Source organism: Plecotus auritus, assembly GCF_963455305.1.
Source record: "Plecotus auritus genome assembly, chromosome: 3".
In the NCBI taxonomy this organism is placed as follows: domain Eukaryota; kingdom Metazoa; phylum Chordata; class Mammalia; order Chiroptera; family Vespertilionidae; genus Plecotus; species Plecotus auritus.
The window spans coordinates 173518672-173541792 of NC_137772.1; the positions used below are offsets into that span (position 1 = coordinate 173518672).

The 23121-nt window shown below is 53.0% G+C and overlaps 2 protein-coding genes across 12 annotated transcripts; one reads left to right on the forward strand and one right to left on the reverse strand.

Moving 5' to 3' along the window:
- Window positions 1-192: 192 nt before the first annotated feature.
- Window positions 193-5434, reverse strand: TARBP2 (TARBP2 subunit of RISC loading complex). Of its 8 annotated transcripts, none has more exons than XM_080658810.1 (9): window positions 5052-5434; window positions 4331-4500; window positions 3482-3584; window positions 2797-2892; window positions 2192-2264; window positions 1862-1979; window positions 1416-1543; window positions 794-995; window positions 193-628 (listed from the first exon to the last, which is right to left on the reverse strand). In XM_080658810.1, exons 1-9 carry the CDS (start codon window positions 5102-5104, stop codon window positions 471-473), a joined length of 1101 nt encoding a protein of 366 aa, XP_080514936.1. In that variant the 5' UTR covers window positions 5105-5434; the 3' UTR covers window positions 193-470. The 8 variants fall into 8 exon arrangements, with proteins under 8 accessions (XP_080514936.1, XP_080514938.1, XP_080514937.1 ...); XM_080658812.1 differs by having other exon boundaries at window positions 4331-4495; window positions 5052-5126; XM_080658811.1 differs by lacking the exon at window positions 5052-5434 and adding an exon at window positions 4804-4942.
- MAP3K12 (mitogen-activated protein kinase kinase kinase 12) lies at window positions 5361-23116 on the forward strand. 4 transcript variants are annotated; one of them, XM_080658757.1, is made up of 14 exons: window positions 5361-5381; window positions 15449-15930; window positions 16278-16461; window positions 17543-17734; window positions 18004-18162; window positions 18321-18479; window positions 19082-19190; window positions 19360-19469; window positions 19580-19696; window positions 19821-19958; window positions 20158-20782; window positions 20963-21033; window positions 21126-21396; window positions 21816-23116. In XM_080658757.1, the coding sequence occupies exons 2-14, from the start codon at window positions 15486-15488 to the stop codon at window positions 21912-21914; spliced, it is 2679 nt and encodes an 892-aa protein (XP_080514883.1). In that variant the 5' UTR covers window positions 5361-5381; window positions 15449-15485; the 3' UTR covers window positions 21915-23116. The 4 variants fall into 4 exon arrangements, with proteins under 4 accessions (XP_080514883.1, XP_080514881.1, XP_080514884.1 ...); XM_080658755.1 differs by lacking the exon at window positions 5361-5381 and adding an exon at window positions 6785-7117; XM_080658758.1 differs by lacking the exon at window positions 5361-5381 and adding an exon at window positions 6945-7117 and having other exon boundaries at window positions 15722-15930.
- The last annotated feature ends 5 nt before the right edge of the window (window positions 23117-23121 follow it).

Genomic DNA, 23121 nt, shown 5'->3' on the forward strand with positions numbered 1-23121 from the left:
AACCAGTCCCTCCATCTCCACCAAACTCCCCAGAAACACAGGTGATGGGGTTCCCAGAAGTCACTGCACCTAGCCTTCTGCCACCAGAAAAGCAAGCATGGGGACATGTGCAGAACAAGGTGGGGAGGCATAAAGAGGAGGTGATCTGGCATGAAACTCTCTGCCATCAACTACTCGGGGAAACAGAAAGATCAGGGTTTAAAGTTCCGAGGAGCAGCACATTTATTCTGGGCTCTAGGGGACAGTCCGATTTCATTCCCCTCCATCACCAGTAACATGACGGATCCTGGGCCACTGAGGCACTGTGGTCCCTGGCTCCTGAGCCCATGCCCTCCTCGGCCTGCAGGGAGGCAGTCTGTGTCAGAGGTAGAGATGGCACCTCCAGAGGGTACCAGAGCTGGGCAGATGTCTGGGCCGAGAGCAGGAAGAGCAGGAAGCAAGGTTGTATGTCCATGAGTCCAGCTGGAGCTTTACTTGCTGCCCGCCATGATCTTGAGGTACTGCAGGGCACGGCGAGCAGCCTCGCCACGAGCTGCCTCCCTGGTGGCTGCAGAGCCGTGACACACGGTGATCGGCTGTGTGGACAGCTCCACCAGGCACTGGCAGAGCCCACTCAGGCTCAACTCCTCTGGAGACCAAGAGAGAGGAGGAGGCAGTGTTGGGTGGCGAGGCAGCACCAGGGGTGGGTGGGTGGGATCCATGCCGCCATCATGCCCTCTCCCCACTCCTTATACCCATGTGTACTTGCTCTGGTCCAGTCCCCACCATCCCCCGGCCCCCCAACTAGCCATACCAATATCCAGGTAGCTGACATGGAAGGCCTGCTCCTCAGACAGCTCGCTGAGGACACTGCAGCAGGCAGGGCCCAGAGCACCTAAGGAGCCCAGGGAGCAGCTGCGGAGGGACAGGATCTTCTCTCCCACCGAATTTCGCAGAGAATCCCAGGTGCAGCCTGGGCCCCGGTTCCGAAGTCCATCCAGGCGGGAGCCCACACCCTGACGAGATGAAAACAGTGAGAAAGATGTGGCACTGGGCTGGGAGACCCTAGGATTTTAGAGACATTTAATGTCCCAGGAGAGAATAGCCCAAAGAAGGGTACCTCCAGCCTGCCTCCCCTCAAGTCAATTCCCATATGACCCCCTATCCCTATCCCTATCAGACCCTGGGCTGGATGGCCAAGCTGCCTTCCTCATCACAGGAACAAAAGCCTACAGGCCCCTGGCCTGCACCAGCTCCCCCAAGACACTCACCAGGTGGGCCTACAGCTGAAGCTGAACGAGAACCCCAAGAATCCTGGCTCCGATAGGAAAATGGACAGAAGCAGGCCTGGGACCCAGAAAGGCTCACTCCCGAGTCACAGAACTGAGTCCCCAGTGCCCTGGCCCGGCATGGAGGATGGCCCACAAGCCACTCACAATGGAGAAGTGGTCATCGTCAGGTTCTGCCTCATTCCCATCCCGGGCATCCAGAGGCACCGTGTGCACTCGAAGCAGCATTTTGGCGGCCGCATTACGCTTTGCCAGCTTTTTGGAAGTGCCACTGCCTGCATGTGGGGAGAGGGTTACTGGATTATAACTCCCAATAGACTCAGTGCTTTCCACCAGGCTCAAATCTGGGTTGAGGGTCCCCTTAAGAGAGATTGATTAGAAAGGGGAGCTCAGGACCTGCCATGCACCTGAGAATCTGGTTGGCCAGAAGAAGGGGGAAGACAGGGCGTAAGGAAGAAGCTAAGAGGCAGGAGCCAAGCTGGGGGGTCTCAGCCAAAAGCATGGGGCTATAGCAGAGAAGCTAGGTGCTGCCTGTGGCCAGGACTGGAATGTTGGGGGACAGTAGCTGCAAGAACTCCCTTCTGCCCAGTTACCAATCTCAATGAAGCGCTCCACTCTGCAGGTCATGGTGAACTCTTTGCGGTGGGCTGGCCCCGACTCCTGAGTCACCGTGTACTCAGGCAACCGCCAGCCCTTCTGCACCACCAGCTCCTTGGAAGGGAGAAATAAGGATGGACAGGCTGAGTGAGAAGAGTCCAAACATCCTTTCCCTCCTACTCTAGGAGCTTCAGATTCCAGAGTAGAGGAGGATCAAATGGGGTGAAAAAAGCCCTCAGAAAGGGCAAATGCCCCCCATAACCTTCCCTCATGGCCCCTGGTTCAAGGGAGGACAGGCATGCACAGGAAACGAGGAGGGGGCACACCTGCAGAGCACCAACAGGGTTGCACTCAGACTGCTGAGGGGAGACAGGGGGCTGCACCTCCATGGGGGGGCTCCTGAAGGAAAAAGGGCCCAGGGCCAAAGCTGAGGGGCTAGTTTTTTCTGCTGCTGCCCAGGAGTCCTAAGCCTCGTTTTGGTTTCCCCCACTCCAAACTTCCAGTCTCCTTCCTTCCCCCTCCCCTGCAAGTGAGGTCTCTTCCAGGTCCCAGACCCATTTCAATTTTCTGGAACATGTGATCATCACCTCACCAGGACAGTGGGAGAGGGGCTGTATATCCAGTCCCTGGAAGAACCAGATGGGACTCAAACCCAGGACCATCATGGGGCCAACTCAGAAGAAAATGGGGCCTGCAAGACCCTTAACATGGGTCAAACATCATCCACATGGCCATTTAAAAATAATTGGTTACCACTTGTCCCAAAAGCTTACCAGCTGGCGCAAATTCTTCAAACTCTGGTCCCCAACTACTCCAGCCTCTGTTTACTCTCAGATTTCCTCATGCCTGACCAGCCTGGGTCCAAGGGCTGGGGGCCAGGAGCCAGGACCCATTCCTCCCCCCACTCAGGCAGTCAGAAGACACAAGATACCTGGTTGGGGCAGCAGATGGAACAGGAGTAGCAGCCGCTGCAGCAGCAAAATCCGGACCGTCCTCAGGCAGTGAAGAGTCTAAGGGAGAAAAAGAACTTCCCGAGGGGAAGGGAGCCTCTGATTCACACTCTTGTGGAGCGGGGATAGTGAAAGGGTGGGGGACCCAGGTCCTCCTCACCTGCCCATCCCCTAAGAAAACTCCTTCCCATTTGAGTCAAAGACTCAGGGAAGCTCAACCACCAGCTCTTCCTCCTGGGATCCTTTGCTTGCCAAACACTGGATCAAAAAGACTGAGAAAAAGAGAAAGAGGGTCTCTCTACCCAAGAACTATAGGAACAAAAAACTCCAACCTCAGTGCAGAAGAGGAAAGGATATCTTGCTAGACAGAGAAGCCAACACCCTCCAACAGCAGGGGAGCTATCCGCCCCACAACCCTCCGCATGGTCCAGCCTCAGCCTCCACCCCTCGCCCTCCTTAGCCTGAACCCCAAACCACAGCCACAATCCCTCCGTGGAGCTGGCCATTTCCCCCAGGAAGCACCCTGCTCAGGTCCAGAGGAAACTCAGGAAGAGAAGATCAAGGTGGCTAAGTGTCACCAGGTCAGGCCTACTGGGCAAAGGGGCTGACGCAGGGGCCTGGGTTCCTGGCAGGGCCTCTAGGATGCCTCAGCTGTTCCTCCCTCACCTGCTGTCCTCCAGGGCCGGCTCCAGCATGCTCCCCCCTTTGAGGTGTTTGAGGGCCACCTCAGCTGCCTTGTGCTTGGCTGCCTTCTTGCTGGGGCCCTGACCTGAGAGAGGGGCGTGGGCAATACTGGAGGTCATTGGAAGAGAAACCAGCATCCCACAGCCTCTCTCCTCACAGCTACAGCGAGTCAACCAAGCTCCTTCTCACTGACCAACCCCTGTCCAAAACTGGAAGTGTTCTATGAGCTCCCCAAACCAAGCCATGCCAGACTGAAGTGCTCCTGAGCTCAGACACCTTGGGTGGCGATTCTTTCTCTGCCTTACTTTCCTTTGGGAAGCACTTTCTCTCAGTAAATAGAGATGGCTGGAAAAATAGAAATAAGGTAGGTTCTAGCGTCAAAGCCTGGCTCTGGCTTACTAAGAATGTGTTACCTTGCACCAGTCATTGAATCCCTCTGAGCCTGCCTCCTCCTATTCAACATGAGAGTACTACCACCTACATCACTGGATTAAACAAGAATTTAATTAAGCACCTGCTACAGAGCCCAGCACCGCTGACGCTCCCAAACACTTCGCTGAGATTTCGGTTTGTCTCCTTTTCTTTTTTCCTTTAGGATGCTGACGATCTGCCAGATCACTGTGGCAATCTTGCTTGCTCCTCTAACTCTCCCAAGAACTACACACCTCCTCACAGACCTGTTCTCCCAATCCAGCCAGTGGCTTTTCCCCCTGAAACCTCTCCCTCCCTCACTGCTCTTGGAGAAGAGGACTGTGAAGAGACTCCAAGAAATAAAGCCAGTGGGGCCCTGTGAATGAACACCCCAGCAAGGCTGGCCCAAGCCTTCCTCACCAGTGCAGCTGGTGTCGCCAACGGTGACCCGAAAGGTGAAATTAGGCTGGTGGGCTTGGCCCTCGGCTTTGAGAAGGTCGTACACGGGCGTCTTCCCTATTCTGGTCCCATACTCCTGCAGAAGGCTGATCGGGGTCTTGCCTGGGTTGGCTGCCAGCATTTGCTCTATACTGGGGGGAGGGGCACAGACCCTCATCACACCTCCCCTCTCTGCACCCACCTGGCCAAGCACTGCTATATCAGACCCAGGCACACTATGGGGGTCACAAGGTCCAGGGGACCCCAGGCAGTACAGCAGTCATAGGCTAGGTTCAATGTTTAGAGGTGCAGGCTGGGAAAGCAGGGTCCACTGCCCTAGGGCAAGCGGGGAATGCACTGTTCCTGTCTCAGTTAAGGCGTGGGATCCTGTACCCGAGTGCAGGTTGGAAGTGCATGTCCCCTAACACAGTGCAGCCAGGAACCCAGTTACCCACCAAATGCACTGAATGTCGGGGGCATAAAGCCCAATGCCCCAGTGCAGTCTGGGAACCGGACCAGCCCCAAACTATTTCGAGCTGGAGGCAGTGGCCACTGCTCGGGTGAATGCCGGGAACCACGGCCCAATACCCCAGTGCTTGCCGGGAACAACCCTCAGGCCAGGTGCATGCTGGGGCCGCGCCGCTACCCCTCCGCACAGCGCCACGCTCTTCGCCCTGCAGTGATAGGATGCAAGGCCGCTCACCTGGGCAGCCCGCAGCCCGTGGTAGTGCCGGAGCCCTGCTCCTCTTCACTCATTCCCTCCTCCGTCCCCGCGGGCGCCACCGTGACTTCTGCCTCCACGCGCCCCAATACACCGCCGACAGGCTAGGGCCGGGGCCAAGCCCGGAGTCGCGGCCGATCGGGCCCGCCGTGGGGCATTCTGGGATATGGAGTCCCCCCGCCCACCCGACTCTATGAGTCTCCAGCAGCAGGGGAGCTATCCGCCCCACAACCCTCCGCGTGGTCCGCCCTCGTAGGCAGCGCCGCCTTCTGGGAGGAGCGGACCCCTACACAGTCGCTCCCCGAGATGAGGGTGGGTTGTTTGTTTTAAATACTATCCCGCCTCCTTCCTTCCGCACCTCCTCTCCCCTGGCTGGGGAGGAGGCGGGGGGAAATGGGGGAGGCTCTGGACATGCGCAGTAGCAGCGTGGAAGCGGCTGGGGCGGGCGGTAGGGCTAACTCCAGCGGGGGCGGAGTGGGGGGGTGGGCAAGGTTTCCAGTGCTGAGGAAACTACCGAACCCAGGAGCTCGCGTGTCACGTTTGTCGCAGCTGGAGGGGCAGGGTCAAGCTTGCACGAGAAGCTTCCGGCGCAATTGGTTATTCCCGACTGCGCTTACTTGCTCTAGGTGTATTGCGATTGGTTACTTCCCCCGAGGGGCAGAAACAAGGAAAAAGTCAGTCCCTTTCACCCCGCCTCTTTCTGGAAAAAAGGTTGTGATTGGCTAGTGGTGAGACTGCTGTCGGGTCCTGACTCTCTGCGGTCTGCGAGGGTAGGCCTGACCCGGACGCGGGAGAGCACCGTTCTCTGCCCCTTCGAGTGCTGGGGCAGTGATACGTGCAAGTCCATCTCAGACAGTTCACCCTTGGCCCTCAGCCCAGGCCCCTAGCGTCCGGGCCTTCGTCTCACAGAACCTGCTTCCTTTTCCTAGGTTGTCCTTTACCTCTCTTCCCATTTAATTCTGCCCGGCAGCCTGTCGAGTGTCCGTTTCTTTTCTAAAGCCTTTTTAGAATGAACGTTTCTGTGGCTGTTCCCGGGTTCAACCTAGTGAACCTTTCTGTGGCTGGCCAGGAGACCCCTCCGGAGCCTGAGAATCAAGGGGACGACAGGATTGGAAGGACTAAAGCACATGGTGGTCTCATTTCCTCTGCCGTGGGTCTTGGGTCTCAGTTGAGAGCAAGAGAAAATTTTGGCCTCTTAAAACAATCGGCTAATCTGGCTTTCAGAGGTCCAGTCCCTCCTTCCCAAAGTCTCACAACCACTGAACTGAAAGGTGAAGGAAAATCTTGTGACCTTGCAGAGAAAGAAATCACGAAAAATATCTGATTCTAATGAGTGTTCTAAGAGTGGGTCAGGGAAAAGAAGGCTGAGCCTGGGGTGGAGGTCCAGAAGAATCTTGGAATATTCGGGGGTCATCCAGGAACACGGAAGGGGGAGGGAATTGAGCTGAGTGGATTCCCATTGGCTGGAACTGGAGTGGTGACAATTAGGGGAAGGAAAGCTGGCAAAATTGGTATGACTGGGGGAGCAATGCTAGTGCGCAGGGGTGGGGTGTTTTCCCATCTAAGGGGCTACTGCCTCAGGGTATAGGAGGGGTTTATAAGACTAGTCAGTCTTAGGGGGCTCCTATGGAATCAGCATAAGGCCCATAGTGGGACCGCCCGCAGGGAGGCGAGGGCCCCAGACTGACCAGGGACAAGCCTGGAGTGCACCGGATGGCAGCAGCGGGCTCCTTTAAGAGGCCGGCGGCTCCAGCGTAGCATCCCCCGCTCAGGGCGTGTCCGTCCCGGGGGGCCAGGGGCAGGGGCCTGGGAAGGAGCGGGAGTTCAAGCGCAGTAGGGACGGGGCTAGGGGTTGGGGGGTGGGGGGAGAAATCTGGGGCTGACACCGGTACACCGCGCGAGCATCGCCTCTGAAGGCGCCCCGGGTCCGGTCGAGGGCAGCGGGGGGAGGAGAGGAGGAGGAGGAGAAGGAGGAGGAGGCGGGAGCAGCATCCGGAGCCGAGCTGCAGCAGCGCCGCCTTTTGTGCTGCGGCCGCGGAGCCCCCGAGGTGAGAGCCGGGCCGAGTCGTGGGTAGTGGGGGAGGGGGGGCAGGGATGGGTCCGGGTCCTGGGATCCCGGTAGCGAGGGAGGGTCGGGATGCAGCTGTGGCGGGGTGGGGCAGGGTGCAGCGGGGATGCTGAGGTTGTGGGAATGGAGGAACTGTAGACCTGGACCCGACGCCTGTGGGGATGGAAAGGAGAGGAACGGAGCCGAGGGACGCTGCGGCCCAGCTTGGCCCAGCTGGGAGATGGGAGATGAAGAGCCTCAAAAGCTTAAAAGGACAGTATGGGGTGGTGGTGGGGGTATGGCTGGGGAACCGACTTAAGGACAGCGGGCAAGAGACCATTCTCCTCTCCTCCCACTCTTCCTCAAGAAGGAGAAGAGGGAAGGAGGAGGAGGAGTTTTGGCCCTTGAGAAAGAAGGAAAGGAAGGATGGACAAGGCCTGGTGTGCCCACCGACCCCCAACCTCCCCCCAAACACACACACTTATAGGCAGCGAGCACCTGTTCCTGGAGGCCCAGGCAATGGTCTCCTTCCCCTTCCACGGTGAAGCCCCTAATCCCCTCCAGCTATAGGATTCACCTTCTCCATCCAGCTGTTGCATCCTCCCTCCTCCATTCATATGTGGTTTTCTCCCTCTGTCCTTCCATCTCCTCTGGTTTTCCTAACCCATTTCCCAAGCCCAGGCCTTTCATGAACCTCCTCCTCCCTTTTACCCACACACTCCTCAAACTCCTTGGCTTAAAAATACATAAGAATCCTAGAATTTAGGGAGTAGTCCTACCTTTTAACTCCATTACCTGTTCCCTCTTGGGAGAGAGTGAATGAGTGGTCCTCATCCAGGAGGGAGTGCCCATGAGGTCTCTCCCCCACCCGAGTTACCTCAAGACAGTCAGTGCCTTCCACTAAACAACGTGCAACTCCCTTCCAACTTTCAGGATTAACCCCATGGCTCTGGGAACTCTGGTTTTCAGCCAGAGTGTCATTCATACCAAGGAAAGGCAAGCAGAAAGGATTTAGGAAGGCATGGACCCAGGTGTGCCCTGGGCCTTTCTAAGCAGACTCTGAAGTTCCTCTGAGCTGGTAGAGCCTACTCTTTTCTATCTCACACTTAAGAGTGGCAAGAGCAGCTTCCCTCTCAAGCCTGCTGCTCACCCACTCACATTGGGGACTGAGGGGATTCTGGGAGACCCACCTCCGGCACACATGAAAATGCCCAACTAAATATCCATCCCCTCAGTAGACCCAGTTATGGGCAGAGGAGGCAAGAAGTTTAAGTAAGGAAGTGGCTCAGGACTTCCTGGGTGTCCTTACAACTGAGGATGGCAGAACCCCTCTAAAAACCAACTGCTGTTTCCCAGTCCTTCCCAGGAAGTGATGGAAATAATGATGCGGTCATCTGGCTTTGCCAGGAAGAAGACTCTAAATTCTAGTACCCACCACCCAGGACTCACCTAATGGAAAAATGGCTCATGTGTGCAGTCCTGCCTGGGCTGGGGATCCACCCTTCGGAAGTCCCTGCTGGGGGAAAAGGAGCAAAGTGTGAAGATGCCAGCAGGGGACAGGGGCTTCATGAGGGGTTGCACACAGAGACTGGCCTCTCTGCTTCATTTGCTCCCAGAACTAGGGCTGTATGTGTTGGGGAAGGTGATGAGGAAGCAGGGACTCTATTGCAGAAGAGACCAAAGATCACCCAGGATAAAGAGCCCTTGTCCTTTGCTTTCTTCTTTCCTTGCTCCCTCTTTTCTCCCCTCCTGTTTGTCCATGTCCCTTGTCCCTTTCCACTGGTACCCTGCCTACTGCTTCTTGCTTTTGTGGAAGCGGGAAAGGGAAAGAAAGGATGGGAATTACATGAATAAAACCCCTACTAAAGCTTGTCAGGCACTTTTCACATGGCTAATGCTTATAGGGGGCTTTCTGGGTGCCAGGGACTGGGCCAGGAACTTTATTCAACAATACTTATAACAGGACTAAGAGGTAGTATTATCATTATCATCTCTGTTTTAGGGATGAGGAAACTAAAACTTAAGTAATCAGTTTGAAGTGGAAAGGTTAATGTGTGGCCAGAGCTGAACCAGAGCCTGTGTTCTTACCCAGTGCATACCATTTTGTCGCAGAGGTACCACTGCCCCCATTTAGAGATGAAGGAACCGATGTCTGTTAAGAAGTCGCATATTTCAGGTTGCCCAAATGATCAGGAGCAGAGACAGGATGTCAACCAAGCCTCTCTGATTCTCAGGTCATCCACTCTCCCTCTATTGCACACTGTCCCAAGCTAAGTGACAGAAATGGAGAACACTCTGTAATTTTCATCTCTTTAAAAATAAAATTTTAAATTTCTTACTTTAAGGCAATTTAAAGTCATTACTGAAATACTAGAAAATATAGATAAGCCACAAGAAGAAAAACACCCACAATTCCACCTACCTAGAAAATGGTACACTGGTATCTATCCCTCAAGCTCTTTTAAAATGCACATTGAGCTCAGGGATTATTTGTTAAAATATGCTGAACTTCCTCCAGGTTCTTCTGAGGTTCTGAGCAGGAAAGACCCTTTGTGAGCCCCGTGGCCCATCATATCTTGCTCCTACGCTTTCCTTCCCCTCAGACTTTAAAGGGCAGGGCTGAGGGGTGATTCTAGACCACATTGGCCAGGGGGTGAGGATGGGGTGCAGAGAATTATCCTTCCTCCTCAGACCAGAGGAGGAAGTATGGCAGGATTTGCAGAGGAAGGACAAAGGATCTGGTAGAGGAATGACGGGACTCTAGAACACCACTGCCATTGTGACCTGGTGTTCCTGAAACCTGAAATTGAGATTTGCCTTGGGGAAGTAGAAGGTTGGAGACCAAGTCTCCCTTTTTCTGGTCAGACAGAAAGACATGGCCTTTCCAGAATTCACAAAGAAAGACCTGGTGTCCAGCCAACCAGGAAGACAAGCCAGGGACTCTGTTTAGAGCATTCCTACATCGTTTTACTTAACCCTCCCCACCCCATGAGGTACATTTGGGAGCCTTGGAGAGGTTACGTTTCTTAAACTAATTTTTGGCAAAACTGAGGTTCTAGTTCCGATCTATCCAAATCCAAAGCTAGCTTTGTTTTTCCCTCCATTTCTCAGCACCTTCACTGCCCACTCTGCTGGAAGATGTGGTGGCCATGAGGGTTCTCGGGGCTTGGCCTGTATGAGGCTGAGGGCCTGGATTTCGATTTCTCCAGGTTCTCAGGAGAAGGCATTTCCCCTCATGAGGGCACTGAGAAAAGCTGTAGTTCTTTTTTGTCTGCGAAGAACCCTGGGGCCAGGACCATTGACTAAGATGCAAAACAGCAAGCTGCAGCCAAATGACCAGAAGCCATGGCCAGAAGGGGTCAGTCCATCCTCTAAGGGTCTCAAAGCCTGCAGAGGTGAAACCAACCTTCCAGTCTTGGGTCTCCTTTCCCCATGAAGGCCTCCCTTCCTACCCCCACTCAAGAAAGTCCCCTAATCTCCCTCCTCTTCCTGAGTGCCAAGTGAAGTCCAGAACAAGTGGCTGGTGCTCATTGTGAACACCCAAGATTTAGATGGCTTGGCCTCGCAACTGAGCCTCCAAGACAGCCAGATAAGCAACTTGGCATTGAGATGATGCTGTTAGGAGGAACCAAGAACGAATTCAAAGGGTTTCCTTGCCACGGGCCTCCAGCATCTCAGGCTGGAGAACCTAGGAAGAAAAATTACAGCAGCAAGAGGGTATTCCCTGCCTTCACCCCACTTATACAGCCTCCTGAAGAGGCACTCTGGGAGCCAGCACCAAAGCAGAGAATCTGGTAGCTGAAACTGGGTGTCAGGGTGTCCAAAAAGCCTCTTACCCTGGAAGATGTATAGCTTAGGGACCACTCTGTCCCCTCACCCAATCTGGAACAAAGTTCTGCACAGTAAGCACTTGATAAATATGGTGGACAGATGACTGACATATCCAGCCACTCCTGTCACATCCCTGCCCTTCCCCAATGCTCTGTATAATTGATGTCTGGGGAGACAGCTCCCCTCCCCCAGGTGACCAAATGTCTGTGCCAGGGGTTCCTAGCCATATCCCCCCAAAGCCCTGGCTCCAAGGCCCAGCCGGGGCGGGGGGAGGGGGAGCAGTGGGGCACAGCTGGCAGGTCAGAGAGAAAGGAAACGGGGTAGGGGGGGATGCTGCAAGAGAGAAATCTCCCATTTACAGCTCCCTGGAGCCTCACCCCTTCAGGTCAATCTGGAAGAGTTGTCATTAGCCTGAGAACAGGGTGAGGGTGGATTGAGCCTGGATAGATTCCCTCCCTTTCCCTTAGTCCCATGGTTGGCAAACTGCGGCTCGCGAGCCACATGTGGCTCTTTGGCCCCTTGAGTGTGGCTCTTCCACAAAATACAACGGCCTGGGCGAGTCAATTTTGAAGAAGTGGCGTTAGAAGAAGTTTAAGTTTTAAAAATTTGGCTCTCAAAAGAAATTTCAATCGTTGTACTGTTGATATTTGGCTCTGTTGACTAATGAGTTTGCCTACCACTGCCTTAGTCCCATCGTTTTCTTCAGCTGCTCCCACTGCCCTAAAAGACAAACAGGTGAAATGGCTTCTCTCCCTCTCTCCCCAGCTGCTGGCCCTGGATACCAGAGGGCTCTCTGGGGAAGTCTGGTGAACTGGAGAGAGGCTGGGCTTCATGTCACCCTCTCTATGCCTGAACCTCTTAGTTGCCAAACGCCAAATGAAGGCTGAAAATTTCCTTTCAAAAGCCAGGTGTTGTGCCTACTCAAGGCTCAGCTTCTAAACAGAAAACAAATCATCCTGTTCTTCAATCAGTCCCTTTTCCTCTCCTTTTTCTCAGTGTCCTCTGCTTTTCAAAATCAGTTTTTCAATCCATTCTTCTCAGGTTTGACTCTTCCTGGCTTCACGCTTTTTCTGTCTTTGTATCTCTCACCTTGTCCCTCTCTGGCTGTGCCTGTTGTCCTTTCTGTGTTTATTCTCCCTATCTCCCGATTTCCTGCTTCCTCTGTGACACTGCACCCCCCAATGCCAAACTAAGTCCGCTCTCCAGCATCAGTCTCCCTCTGCTTGCGCCCAGCCGAAGATCCGAATGAGGGGTCGAGGGAGGAAGGGGCAGGAGAGGTGCCCCGAAGCAGCCGGCAGCTGCACGTGGGCCAGCCCGGGTCGGGGGCGGGGCCGAGGCGCAGCCCCACCCCCGCCGTCGCTGCTCACGTGACCCAGGGCTAATCTGGTCCCGGTGACTTCACGCGCCGCCTCGGGCCCAGTCGTCATGGTTACGCCGCATCGCCCAGCGCTTTCCTCAACTTGTATCCCCTCCCCTTCCCGACCCGGACCCCCTCCTCCCGCTGCCGGGCCCCCGCCCGCAGCCACGCGCCACGTGACGACCGGGAAGGGGAGGGGGTGATGGGCTCGTAATCCCTTCCTCTCCGCCTCGATTGGCCTTCACTTGGGCTTCTAGCGGGCCAGCAAGTGGACCTGGCTCCGCCTCAAACGCCGACCCCGCCGTCCCGCCCTGCTGGCCTGCCAGGGAGCTCCCACCTGTCTTCTCAGGGGTTCGGAAGGGAAGCCCCGTTTGAGGGGCGCTGGTGGCAGCCCGCAGATCCTCCAGGGGGAATTCTGCGGCGTACTGGCTTGTTACTTGGCCTGTGTTTGTCATTTGCATTGTAGTGTCATTTGCATCTAATTCTAACCCCATTGAAGGCGCTCATCTCGTGGGATATGTTGGGGATTCAGAGGCTGGACCTGACTGATTTCAGCTCTCTGCGCCTGTTTTCTCAGGAATATAAAGGGGCCAGTGTAGTATTTCCTTCGCTGGCTGAGTCTGAGTGATAGGTAGTGTAGGTGCGGTCCTTGAGACATTCCTCTGGGGTGAGTAAAGCAGTGGCCCCATCTTACTGAGCACCTGCCTACTCGCCAGGTGCTGTTTGAGGCCCCGGGATGGATCCCATGCGAAATCATGCTCTCAGAGGAGCCAGGCGCCCTATCACATGCGGCCAGGGTAATGGGAGCCATGACAGAAGCACAGGGGACTGTGCCCCAGCAGCAGGGACGGGGAGGAAGACTTCCAGGATGAAGTGAGATGGGAGAGCAAGAGATTCTGCTCGAGAGCACACCTGGGGACCGATTCTGAGCCTCTTCCTAGCTAAGCTTCCTGGGCAGGTTATTTAATGATACCTGTCAAATGGGCAAAAGATGCCTACCATAGAGCTTTGAGCATTAAATGAGCTAATGTGACTATGACAGAGGCTAACATATATAGTAAGCCTTCCATGAGAGTTAGCCATTCTCAACCCAGTTATGTATGGCCTGGGCGGGTACCAATAGCAATGGGAGATGAGGCTGGGAAGGGCCCAGAGCTCAAAGGTAAGGCAGGTGGACCAAAGGCAGTGGAGCATACTAAAGGGTTTGAAGCAGAAGAGGGGTTGCTAGCCAACTTTAGTTTGGAGCATCCTCTGATACACCCAAAAACGTTTTGACTTCAGTTCCTGGTCAGGGCCCATACCTGGGTTTTCAGCTCGATCCCCTGTCAGGGTGGGTACAGAATGCAACCGATCAATGTTTCTCTCTCCTTCTTCTTGCCTTCCTCTCTCTTTCTCAAATCAGTAAATATATCCTCGGGTAAGGATTTAAAAAGAGAAAAATATTATTTTAAAGGCTGGTGGAGAATGGGCTCTGGGGCGGGGGGATGGGGGGAGGGCTTTGGAAAAACTTGGAAACCATTTAAGAGGCAGTTGTCCTGGGTCAGGTGACACAGCTAATAAGGCCTGAATTAAGTAGTAAAGTGGGAGTAGAGAAGAGAGAATAGAATAGCATTGGGTCAGAAATTTTTAAATGTGTCAGGCACAAGAATCATCTGAGGTGCTTGTTCTATACACAGATTCTGGGTCCAACACACCCACTGAAAAAGGCTTAGAGAGGCCTGGAAATTAAATGTTACAGGAGCTGAGACCATCAGAGATGCCAGACGTCCATGTTGATCTGCGTCATTATCAGTGAGCTTTTTCTATGTGTAGATTCCTGACATCCCTCTCCTGACAGGACTCAGGTTCTGGTGCAGGGGGTTAAGGAACAATGAGGATTGCTGTCCTCAGGAACCCTCATGTCACAGGATTTGGTAACTGACTGGATGTGGAAGGGGACGGGCGACTAGAATGACCCCGTGTCAAGCTCTGGACAAATTTGGTATAGAGTGCAGAATTGGCTGTGCCTGAATGATAGCTAGTTTACCCTTTGTACAGTTGGAGAAACAGGCTCAAATACAGCTTGCCTGAAGTCACACAGCCAGTAAGTGGCAGAAGCAAGGCCAGGATTCAGAGTTCTTAATGATTGCTTAAGTAGCATCCAGCTATGGATTAGGACATATCTTCATTGTCTAGAAAGCTGGGTCTTGGTTTGGGAATCTGGGAATGAGGCCATGGAGAAAGTGAAGACAGGGTCTACTCTAATTGACCCCCTGGGGGAGAAGCTGGACTGATGGGGGTTAGGCTAAGCAGGATGAAGCAGTAGGCTACAGCTTGTCCTGACACAGCTTCTGCACCCCCATTGAATGGTTCTGCCTTGTTCCCCAACTGTGCTGGGGAGATAGTGGAGTTGATTGGTTACTGCCTTCACGTACCTGGAAGAAGCCCAGGTGTGTGCGTCTGAGCACCCGCACAGACCAGATGTGAGCTCTGAGCCTCAGGATATTCTCACCTGAGTTTAGTGTTCCTTGCTACCGCCTCAGCTGTATCATGTGTAAGTACTCGAGCGTGAGGCCCAGGAATGTCATCTGAGAGTGCTTGAGTGGTGCTGAGTGTTATCACTGTCACCTGTGTGTGCTTCCGTGCAAGGGCCCTAGGTGTGTTACTTTTAGGTGCCTAAGGTTGAGACTCAAAAGGTATATATATATATATATCTGAGACCCTTATATGACATGTGTGTGTGCATGTGAGCCTCAAGTGAAAGAAATATGTGCTCCTAAGGCAAATTACAGCAATCTTACAGGGAGAAGGGACTAGTCTGTTACCATAATACTTGAACTTGAGATATATTTTACCAGTACCTGAGCAGGGCCGTTACCTGTGTCTACCTGAGAATGATACTCAGGTATGTTACCTGTATACCTGAGTATCATTCTCAGACTTGTGTTACTAATAGACACTTTAGTGGAAGCCTGTGTATCAGGTTTTCTAAGATGGGTCCCAGGTGAAACTTGCAAAGGGGGATGGGTACCTGACAGTGAGACTCAAATGTTATTCTTCCAGTAGGGAGCCCAGATCCCCAACTTGTGCCTGTGACTCTAGAGTGAGCATTCTGAGCTGACGTGCCTGTGGCTTTGACCATTTCTCCCTCCTTTGTTCCTATAGGGCCCATCGCTCACCGCCACACTGGGGCCTAGAGGCCATGGCCTGCCTCCATGAGACCCGCACACCCTCCCCTTCCTTTGGGGGTTTCGTGTCCACCCTAAGCGAGGCGTCCATGCGCAAGCTGGACCCAGACACTTCTGACTGCACCCCTGAGAAAGACCTGACGCCTACCCAGTGTGTACTTCGAGACGTAGTGCCACTGGGTGGGCAGGGCGGGGGTGGACCCAGCCCCTCCCCAGGTGGAGAGCCACCTCCTGAGCCTTTTGCCAACAGTGTCCTGCAGCTACATGAGCAGGATGCAGGAGGCCCAGGGGGAGCCGCTGGGTCCCCTGAGAGTCGGGTGCCCAGAGTTCGAGCAGATGAGGTGCGGCTGCAGTGCCAGAGCGGCAGTGGCTTCCTGGAAGGCCTCTTTGGCTGCCTGCGCCCTGTCTGGACCATGATCGGCAAAGCCTACTCCACAGAGCACAAGCAGCAGCAGGAAGGTAGGCTTTGTCCACTTTGTCCTCAGGGACTCTCTCCCTGTTTCCCTGAGCTTGAGATCTGTTGGACAATCCCATCTAACTCACCTGTTGACCCTCTCTCCTGAGCTTGGCCCAAGCTCCGTATCGATCCATCAGCTACTGACTTCCCAGCTTTATTTTTAGACCACCCATTCATTGCCTTCCCTGTCCCCCCAAACCTAGTCTTCATGACCTATTTTAGCTACTTTTATGCCTCACCCTCCTTGAGTCATTTCAGCTAACCCAATCCTCTCCCCTGTGCCTGACCATCACAAGGCCCTGAGGGTGGCTCTCTCTGAACCTTGTGACACTGTGCCTCCTGTCCACAGACCTTTGGGAGGTCCCCTTTGAGGAAATCCTGGATCTGCAGTGGGTAGGCTCAGGGGCCCAGGGTGCTGTCTTCCTGGGGCGTTTCCATGGGGAAGAGGTGGCTGTGAAGAAGGTACGGGACCTGAAGGAGACTGACATCAAGCACCTGCGAAAGCTAAAGCACCCCAACATCATCACGTTCAAGTAAGGTTCAGGGCAGGGGTTGGGAATACTATGCTGAGGGCAGGGACCTACTTGGGCAGCAGGGATCTTCCCCACCCTGTTTATTTACTTTTAAAAAATACTTTTATAAATTTTTTTAATCCTCTCCTGAGGTTATATTTTTTTATTTTTTTTAATATATTTTATTGATATTTTACAGAGAGGAAGGGAGAGGGATAGAGAGCTAGAAACATCGATGAGAGAGAAACATCGATCAGCTGCCTCCTGCACACCTCCCACTGGGGATGTGCCCGCAACCAAGGTACATGCCCCTGACCGGAATCGAACCTGGGACCCTTCAGTCCGCAGGCCGACGCTCTATCCACTGAGCCAAACCGGTTTCGGCCTGAGGTTATATTTTTATTGGTATGAAGGAGAGAAATATCAATGAGAGAGGGAAACAGCGGTCGGTTGCCTCCTGGATGTGGCCTGATTGGGGATTGAACCCACAACCCAGGTATGTCTCCCGACCCAGAATCGAACCTGTGACCCTTCGGTGCACAGGACGACGCTCCAATCGATTGAGCTACACTGAGCTATCCTACCCTTTTTTTTTTTTTTTAAATGTTTTTGATTTCAGAGAGGGAGATAGAAACATCAATGATCAGAATCATTGATTGACTGCCTCCGGCATGCCCCCTACTAGGAATCAAGCCTGCAACATGGGCATATGCCCTGACCTCCTGGTTCATGGGTCGAGGCTCAACCACTGACCCACACCGGCTGGGCTACCCTACCCTTTTTATTTATTTTTTATTTTTATTTTCTAAAATGTATTTTTATTGATTTCAGAGAGGAAGGGAGAGATAGAAACATCAATAATGAGAATCACTGATTGGCTGCCTCCTGCACGCCCCCCCATTGGGGACCAAGTTGGCAACCTGGGCATGTGCCCGACTGGAATCGAACCTGGGACCCTTCAGTCCACAGGCGGAAGCTCTATCCATTGAGCCAAACCAACTAGGGCTACCCTACCCTTTTTAAAGGAGACAACCCAAATGGCATGGGTAGGAATGGGGTTCCAGGTATACTGGGCTGATTCACACTACTGTTTGGTCCCCAGGGGTGTGTGCACCCAGGCTCCCTGCTACTGTATCCTCATGGAGTTCTGCGCCCAGGGCCAGCTGTATGAGGTACTGCGGGCTGGCCGCCCTGTCACCCCTTCCTTGCTGGTTGACTGGTCCATGGGCATCGCTGGTGGCATGAACTACCTGCACCTGCACAAGATTATCCATAGAGACCTCAAGTCCCCCAAGTGAGTAAGCAAGCAAGCAGGGAGACACTGATGTGCATGGTCTCCTGCAGATAACGCCACCCACGTCAGTGTAGCCATCTCCCTGCTTCCAGACCCTGTCCTATGTCCATGTGGCCATCTCAGAAATCCCTCCCAGTGACAGTCCTATCTCGGGAGGGTTGTGGTGAGCCCCCTGGGTGTCCCAAATGATTTAACAGAAAAGTAGAGTTGCTGCACTGGATGAGGTGTGTGAAGGGGCCTGGACCCCAGCTGACTACACTCTTTACCAGCATGCTAATCACGTACGACGATGTGGTGAAGATCTCCGATTTTGGCACTTCCAAGGAGTTGAGTGACAAGAGCACCAAGATGTCCTTTGCAGGAACAGTAGCCTGGATGGCCCCTGAAGTGATTCGTAACGAGCCTGTGTCTGAGAAGGTCGACATCTGGTGAGGGCCAGGCTGAGGACTGAGAATAGCAGGTGGCCAGCGTAGGAAGTGTGGGAGGGAGGAGGGTTTCCCGGGCCTGAGTGCAAGTGAGATGTGTTGGTAGCAAGCACGTCCTTTGGAGGGATAACCTCCCAAGTGATGTCCCCTCTTCTCCCCAGGTCCTTTGGTGTGGTGCTATGGGAACTGCTGACTGGTGAGATTCCCTACAAAGATGTAGATTCCTCAGCCATCATCTGGGGTGTGGGAAGCAACAGTCTTCATCTGCCTGTGCCCTCCAGCTGCCCAGATGGCTTCAAAATCCTGCTTCGCCAGTGCTGGTAAGAGTGGCCTGGCAAAGAATGGGAAGCTAAGGGGTATTGCTGGTTAACCAGCATGTAGAATCCAGGCATTCGGGCCCAGAATCCTGAACAGGGAAAAGGGGACAGAGTTGCCATATATGGTTTTTGAAGACCCCAGGATTCAGACCGTGAATCCGGGGGACTACAGTATAGAAATGAGGTGGATTAACCAGTAATCTGCAGGAGTGCATTAGATTCAAAGCCACACAAGCTTTCTGTGACCGTGGGCAAGCACTACAATTTTTAGAACACAGGAGGGAAGAGCCCTGGTCCCTTATTTGGAACCTAGACCCCAAAGGAAGGTTGAACATTTCTAATCTTTGGTTAAACATTTCCCAAAGTGTGTTTCTTTTAATGGAATCATTAGGGAAAAGGTTTTGTTTTGGCAAGCAAGTTGAAAATGAATAGGTTTGCTTACTGCAGGATTTTGATATGCTAACAGATAACATTTCTTAGACATAGTTGACTAGGGAATTCTTTTATCAGAGTACATTATAGGATTGGGTTCATTAGGACACTGAGAAAGGATACCCTAATTCCTTTCTGGTCCTCCCTCACATTCCTTTCTCTAACGCCTCCAGGAACAGCAAACCACGAAATCGTCCATCATTCCGACAGATCCTGCTACATCTAGACATTGCTTCAGCAGATGTCCTTTCCACACCCCAGGAGACTTATTTTAAGTCCCAGGTGTGCTGTGGGTAGGAAAATGAACACCTGAGTTCCCTCTCTTTGAGGGGAGGCTGGGAAGGGTTAATTGGGATGGAATAAATGTGCTTTGGGAGGCTGAGACCTGGTGTTGGTCAATCATGTACCTCACTCCTATGTTCCTCACCCCTCATTATTTCTCCACCCCCAGGCAGAGTGGCGTGAAGAGGTAAAGCTGCACTTTGAAAAAATTAAGTCAGAAGGGACATGTCTGCACCGCCTAGAAGAGGAGCTGGTGATGCGGAGGAGGGAGGAGCTCAGGTGTGTGCCTGTGTTTGGAAAGAGGATTTCAGCAACAGCAGGGACCGTGGACCAGTTCTTAGGCACCCAGTGAAGCCAGCTAACCTCAGGGACCCTTCTGCCCATTTCAGACATGCCTTGGACATCAGGGAACACTATGAACGGAAGCTGGAGAGAGCCAACAACCTGTACATGGAACTTAATGCCCTTATGCTGCAATTGGAGCTTAAGGAACGGGAGCTCCTCAGGTAACCATACGGCCCTTACACAACCCTAATCCCACTTTCATGAAGCTGTGCCTGACTCACATGCTACTAAGCCTGGGTCCCCATTCTTGGTCACATGCCCAACTGAAGTGGTGTGTGTCTTTAGGAGGGAACAAGCTTTAGAGCGGAGGTGCCCAGGTCTGCTGAAGTCACACCCTTCGCGGGGCCTCCTGCATGGGAACACAATGGAGAAGCTCATCAAGAAGAGGAATGTTCCACAGAAGCTGTCACCCCACAGCAAAAGGTGAGACCAGAGTTAAGTGCTGAGATTCAAAATTGGCAAGAGGGATGCAGAAGAAGGGAGTAGGAGTCAAGGATGCCAGGAAGACTGGTACTGTATTTAGAAAGGGGAGAGAAGTGCTTTGTGTACTGCCCAAGGTTAGGGAATGCTTTCAGTTGATAAATTTGTTAATCTCAAACTTGTCCTTCCCCTCTCCCACCAGGCCAGATATCCTCAAGACTGAGTCTTTGCTACCAAAACTAGATGCAGCCCTGAGTGGGGTGGGTCTTCCTGGGTGTCCTAAGGGTCCCCCCTCACCAGGACGGAATCGCCGTGGCAAGACCCGTCATCGCAAAGCCAGTGCCAAGGGCAGCTGTGGGGACCTGCCTGGGCTTCGTGCAGCTGTGCCACCCCATGAACCTGGGGGACCAGGAAGTCCAGGGGTGCTAGGAGGGGGACCCTCAGCCTGGGAAGCCTGCCCTCCAGCCCTCCGTGGGCTCCATCATGACCTCCTGCTACGAAAGATGTCCTCTTCATCCCCAGATCTGCTGTCAGCAGCACTGGGAGCCCGGGGCCGAGGGGCCACAGGGGAAACTGGGGATCCTGGCTCACCACCTCCAGCCCAGGGTGACACCCCCCCAAGTGAGGGCTCAGCACCTGGCTCCACCAGCCCAGATTCACCTGGGGGAGCCAAAGGGGAGCCACCTCCACCAGTAGGGCCTGGTGATGGTGCGGGGCTGCTGGGAACTGGAAGGGAAGGGACGGCGGGACGGGGAGGAAGCCGGGCTGGGTCCCAGCACTTGACCCCAGCTGCACTGCTGTACAGGGCTGCTGTCACCAGAAGTCAGGTAAAGTATGAGAGGGTTCTGAGTTCTTTTTCTCCCTGGGGTCCAAATCCATTAACTCACCTCCCACTTTAGGCTCTTTATCTTAAGCCATTCCCTACTTAATGCTTTATAATTATGTTCCCCTTCCCTGGGCCCATTACCTCTTCCCACTTTTGACCAGTCCATTCATCTCTCCTACAGAAACGTGGCATATCATCAGAGGAAGAGGAAGGGGAAGTAGACAGTGAAGTAGAGCTGACATCAAGCCAGAGGTGAGTGATGGAACACAAGAAGTAATGACATTCTTTTGCTTCCTGGGCTGCAAGAAGCGCAGTCAAGCCGTAGGTGTCTCGCTGACCTATAGGTGGCCTCAGGGCCTGAACATGCGCCAGTCACTCTCTACCTTCAGCTCAGAGAATCCATCAGATGGGGAGGAAGGCACAGCTAGTGAGCCATCCCCTAGTGGCACACCTGATGTTGGCAGTACCAACACTGATGAACGGCCAGATGAACGGTCTGATGACATGTGCTCCCAGGGATCAGAAATCCCACTAGACCAACCTGCTTCAGAGGTGGTTACAGGCCCTGAACCCTCCTTGCCCATCCAGCACCAGGACCTACTCAGGAGGGAGCAGGTGAGTAACAGAAACAGCCAGTATTGGGCAGGGAAGAGATACCTGGTCATTTGAGAGCTATTGGGGAGATAGATGCAGAGGCCAGAAGATAGGTTCTTTTTTGCATTTAAATCACTCTATCTGAACCTGTTTTCACCTGTACTAAAGCGCAGTATCCACATGGTGGAATGAAGCCTATAGTATGGCAATTTAGTTTAGTAGGCTAGCTTACACAGTAGCTAGAAATTGCAGCCAGGGAGGGATCCTGAAATTAGAGGAGTCTCGTGCCTTGGAGAATGGCCTGAACAACAAAATCTGGGGGCAGTAAAAAGCAGTAAGTTGTTGGCTATTATAACAGATTTCAGTGAGGGATCCTAAAGGATCTACAATACAAGAGATTCTAAGCTTCACCCCCCTCCTTGCATGTCTACTTTTCACAGGGCCCTCCCAATTCTGAAGACTCAGACTGTGACAGCACTGAACTGGACAACCCCAACAGTGGTGAAGCCTTGCAGCCCCCAGCCTCCCTCCCTCCATGAAAGCCACTCTTGTTCTTGTACATAGGAATATTTATATAAATAATATATATATGCGCCACATAATCAACAGAGAAAGACAGGGCTATCCCAGCCTCAAGAGACTGACCTCCTGACCAATTCACCTAACTGGCAGCTGTGGAAATGAAGAACAAGGACTGCCCTAGATCTGTGGGTAAGGGCAAACTGGCCCCTCCCTGCTTCACCCAGTTATGTTCAACAAGCAGTCAGGCAGTAGAAAAGCCCAACTTGCCTCCTATGATCCTCTCTACCCTTTCCCCCCAAATACCAGGGAGAAGGAAAGGGAGCCACTTAACTGCACTTTTTTGTTTTCCATTTACTGTTTACACATTTTGCACCTGGGAGGAGGGAGGCTAAGGCTGGCTCCTCCCTTCTGAGGTTTCTCAGGTGCAATGTAACTAATTTCTTTGTCTCTTCATTTCTCTGCCCAAGCACTGGCTTAGGGGAGGTTAGAAGATTGTACAAGCATGTGATGGCTCAGGCTGAAGAACTGGGGTCTTAAGTCCCTGCTTTTATCTTGGTGCCTGATTGGGGTGGAAACTGTCCTATTGTAACCCCTGTGAAAAACCTTGAAATATAACCACTCCATGCAGGCCCAGCTGTCGAGGGTTTTCTTGGTGAATGAATGAGGTAGCATACATGATCAAGGAGCCTTGGGCTCCAGACATTATCTGAGGACTGTGGATAAATTACTTCCTCCTTTTATGCTCTTCTCTCTAAATGAACATCACTTAAAGCTCCAACCTTCTAAACTTATCTGCATAAATGGGAGCAGGTACCTAAAGGATGTTAGAAGGCAGATCTTAAAATACTCCATCTTGCAACCTGAATCCCAGCCAGACACACTCCCAACAGCTTCCAGGTGTATGCATGTGCATCCTTTCCCACAACCCAACCCCCAGGTGACTGCCTATTTACAGATAAATCCAAGGAAAATGTAACCCCCAACCTTTGAAATTAAGGGCACAGCCAGCTTGCTATAGCTACTAGATCACCTTTCAATGCAGGCTCAAGAGAAAATCCAATCAAGGGCTACTGAAATAAATAAGAATGGAGTGGTAAAACAGAAGAAAACATCTTAACTGGAATAAATGCTTATATTCAAAACCCAAGCAGGGTCCTTGTCCTTTGAGGGATAAAAGGTGCAAAAATAACAGCAAGACAACAGGAATAAAACCCACATGAATCA

Bases quoted from the DNA above. Each gene is read 5' to 3' on its own strand.
- TARBP2 (XM_080658810.1), bottom strand. From the start codon at position 5,104: ATGAGTGAAGAGGAGCAGGGCTCCGGCACTACCACGGGCTGCGGGCTG. The intron at 1,544-1,861 runs GTAACTGGGCAG...CCCCACATGCAG, and splicing joins GGAGCGCTTCATTGAGATTG to GCAGTGGCACTTCCAAAAAG. The intron at 996-1,415 runs GTGAGTGGCTTG...TCATCTCGTCAG, and splicing joins ACGATGACCACTTCTCCATT to GGTGTGGGCTCCCGCCTGGA.
- MAP3K12 (XM_080658757.1), top strand. From the start codon at position 15,486: ATGGCCTGCCTCCATGAGACCCGCACACCCTCCCCTTCCTTTGGGGGT. The intron at 19,470-19,579 runs GTGTGTGCCTGT...TGCCCATTTCAG, and splicing joins CGGAGGAGGGAGGAGCTCAG to ACATGCCTTGGACATCAGGG. The intron at 20,783-20,962 runs GTAAAGTATGAG...TCTCTCCTACAG, and splicing joins CTGCTGTCACCAGAAGTCAG to AAACGTGGCATATCATCAGA.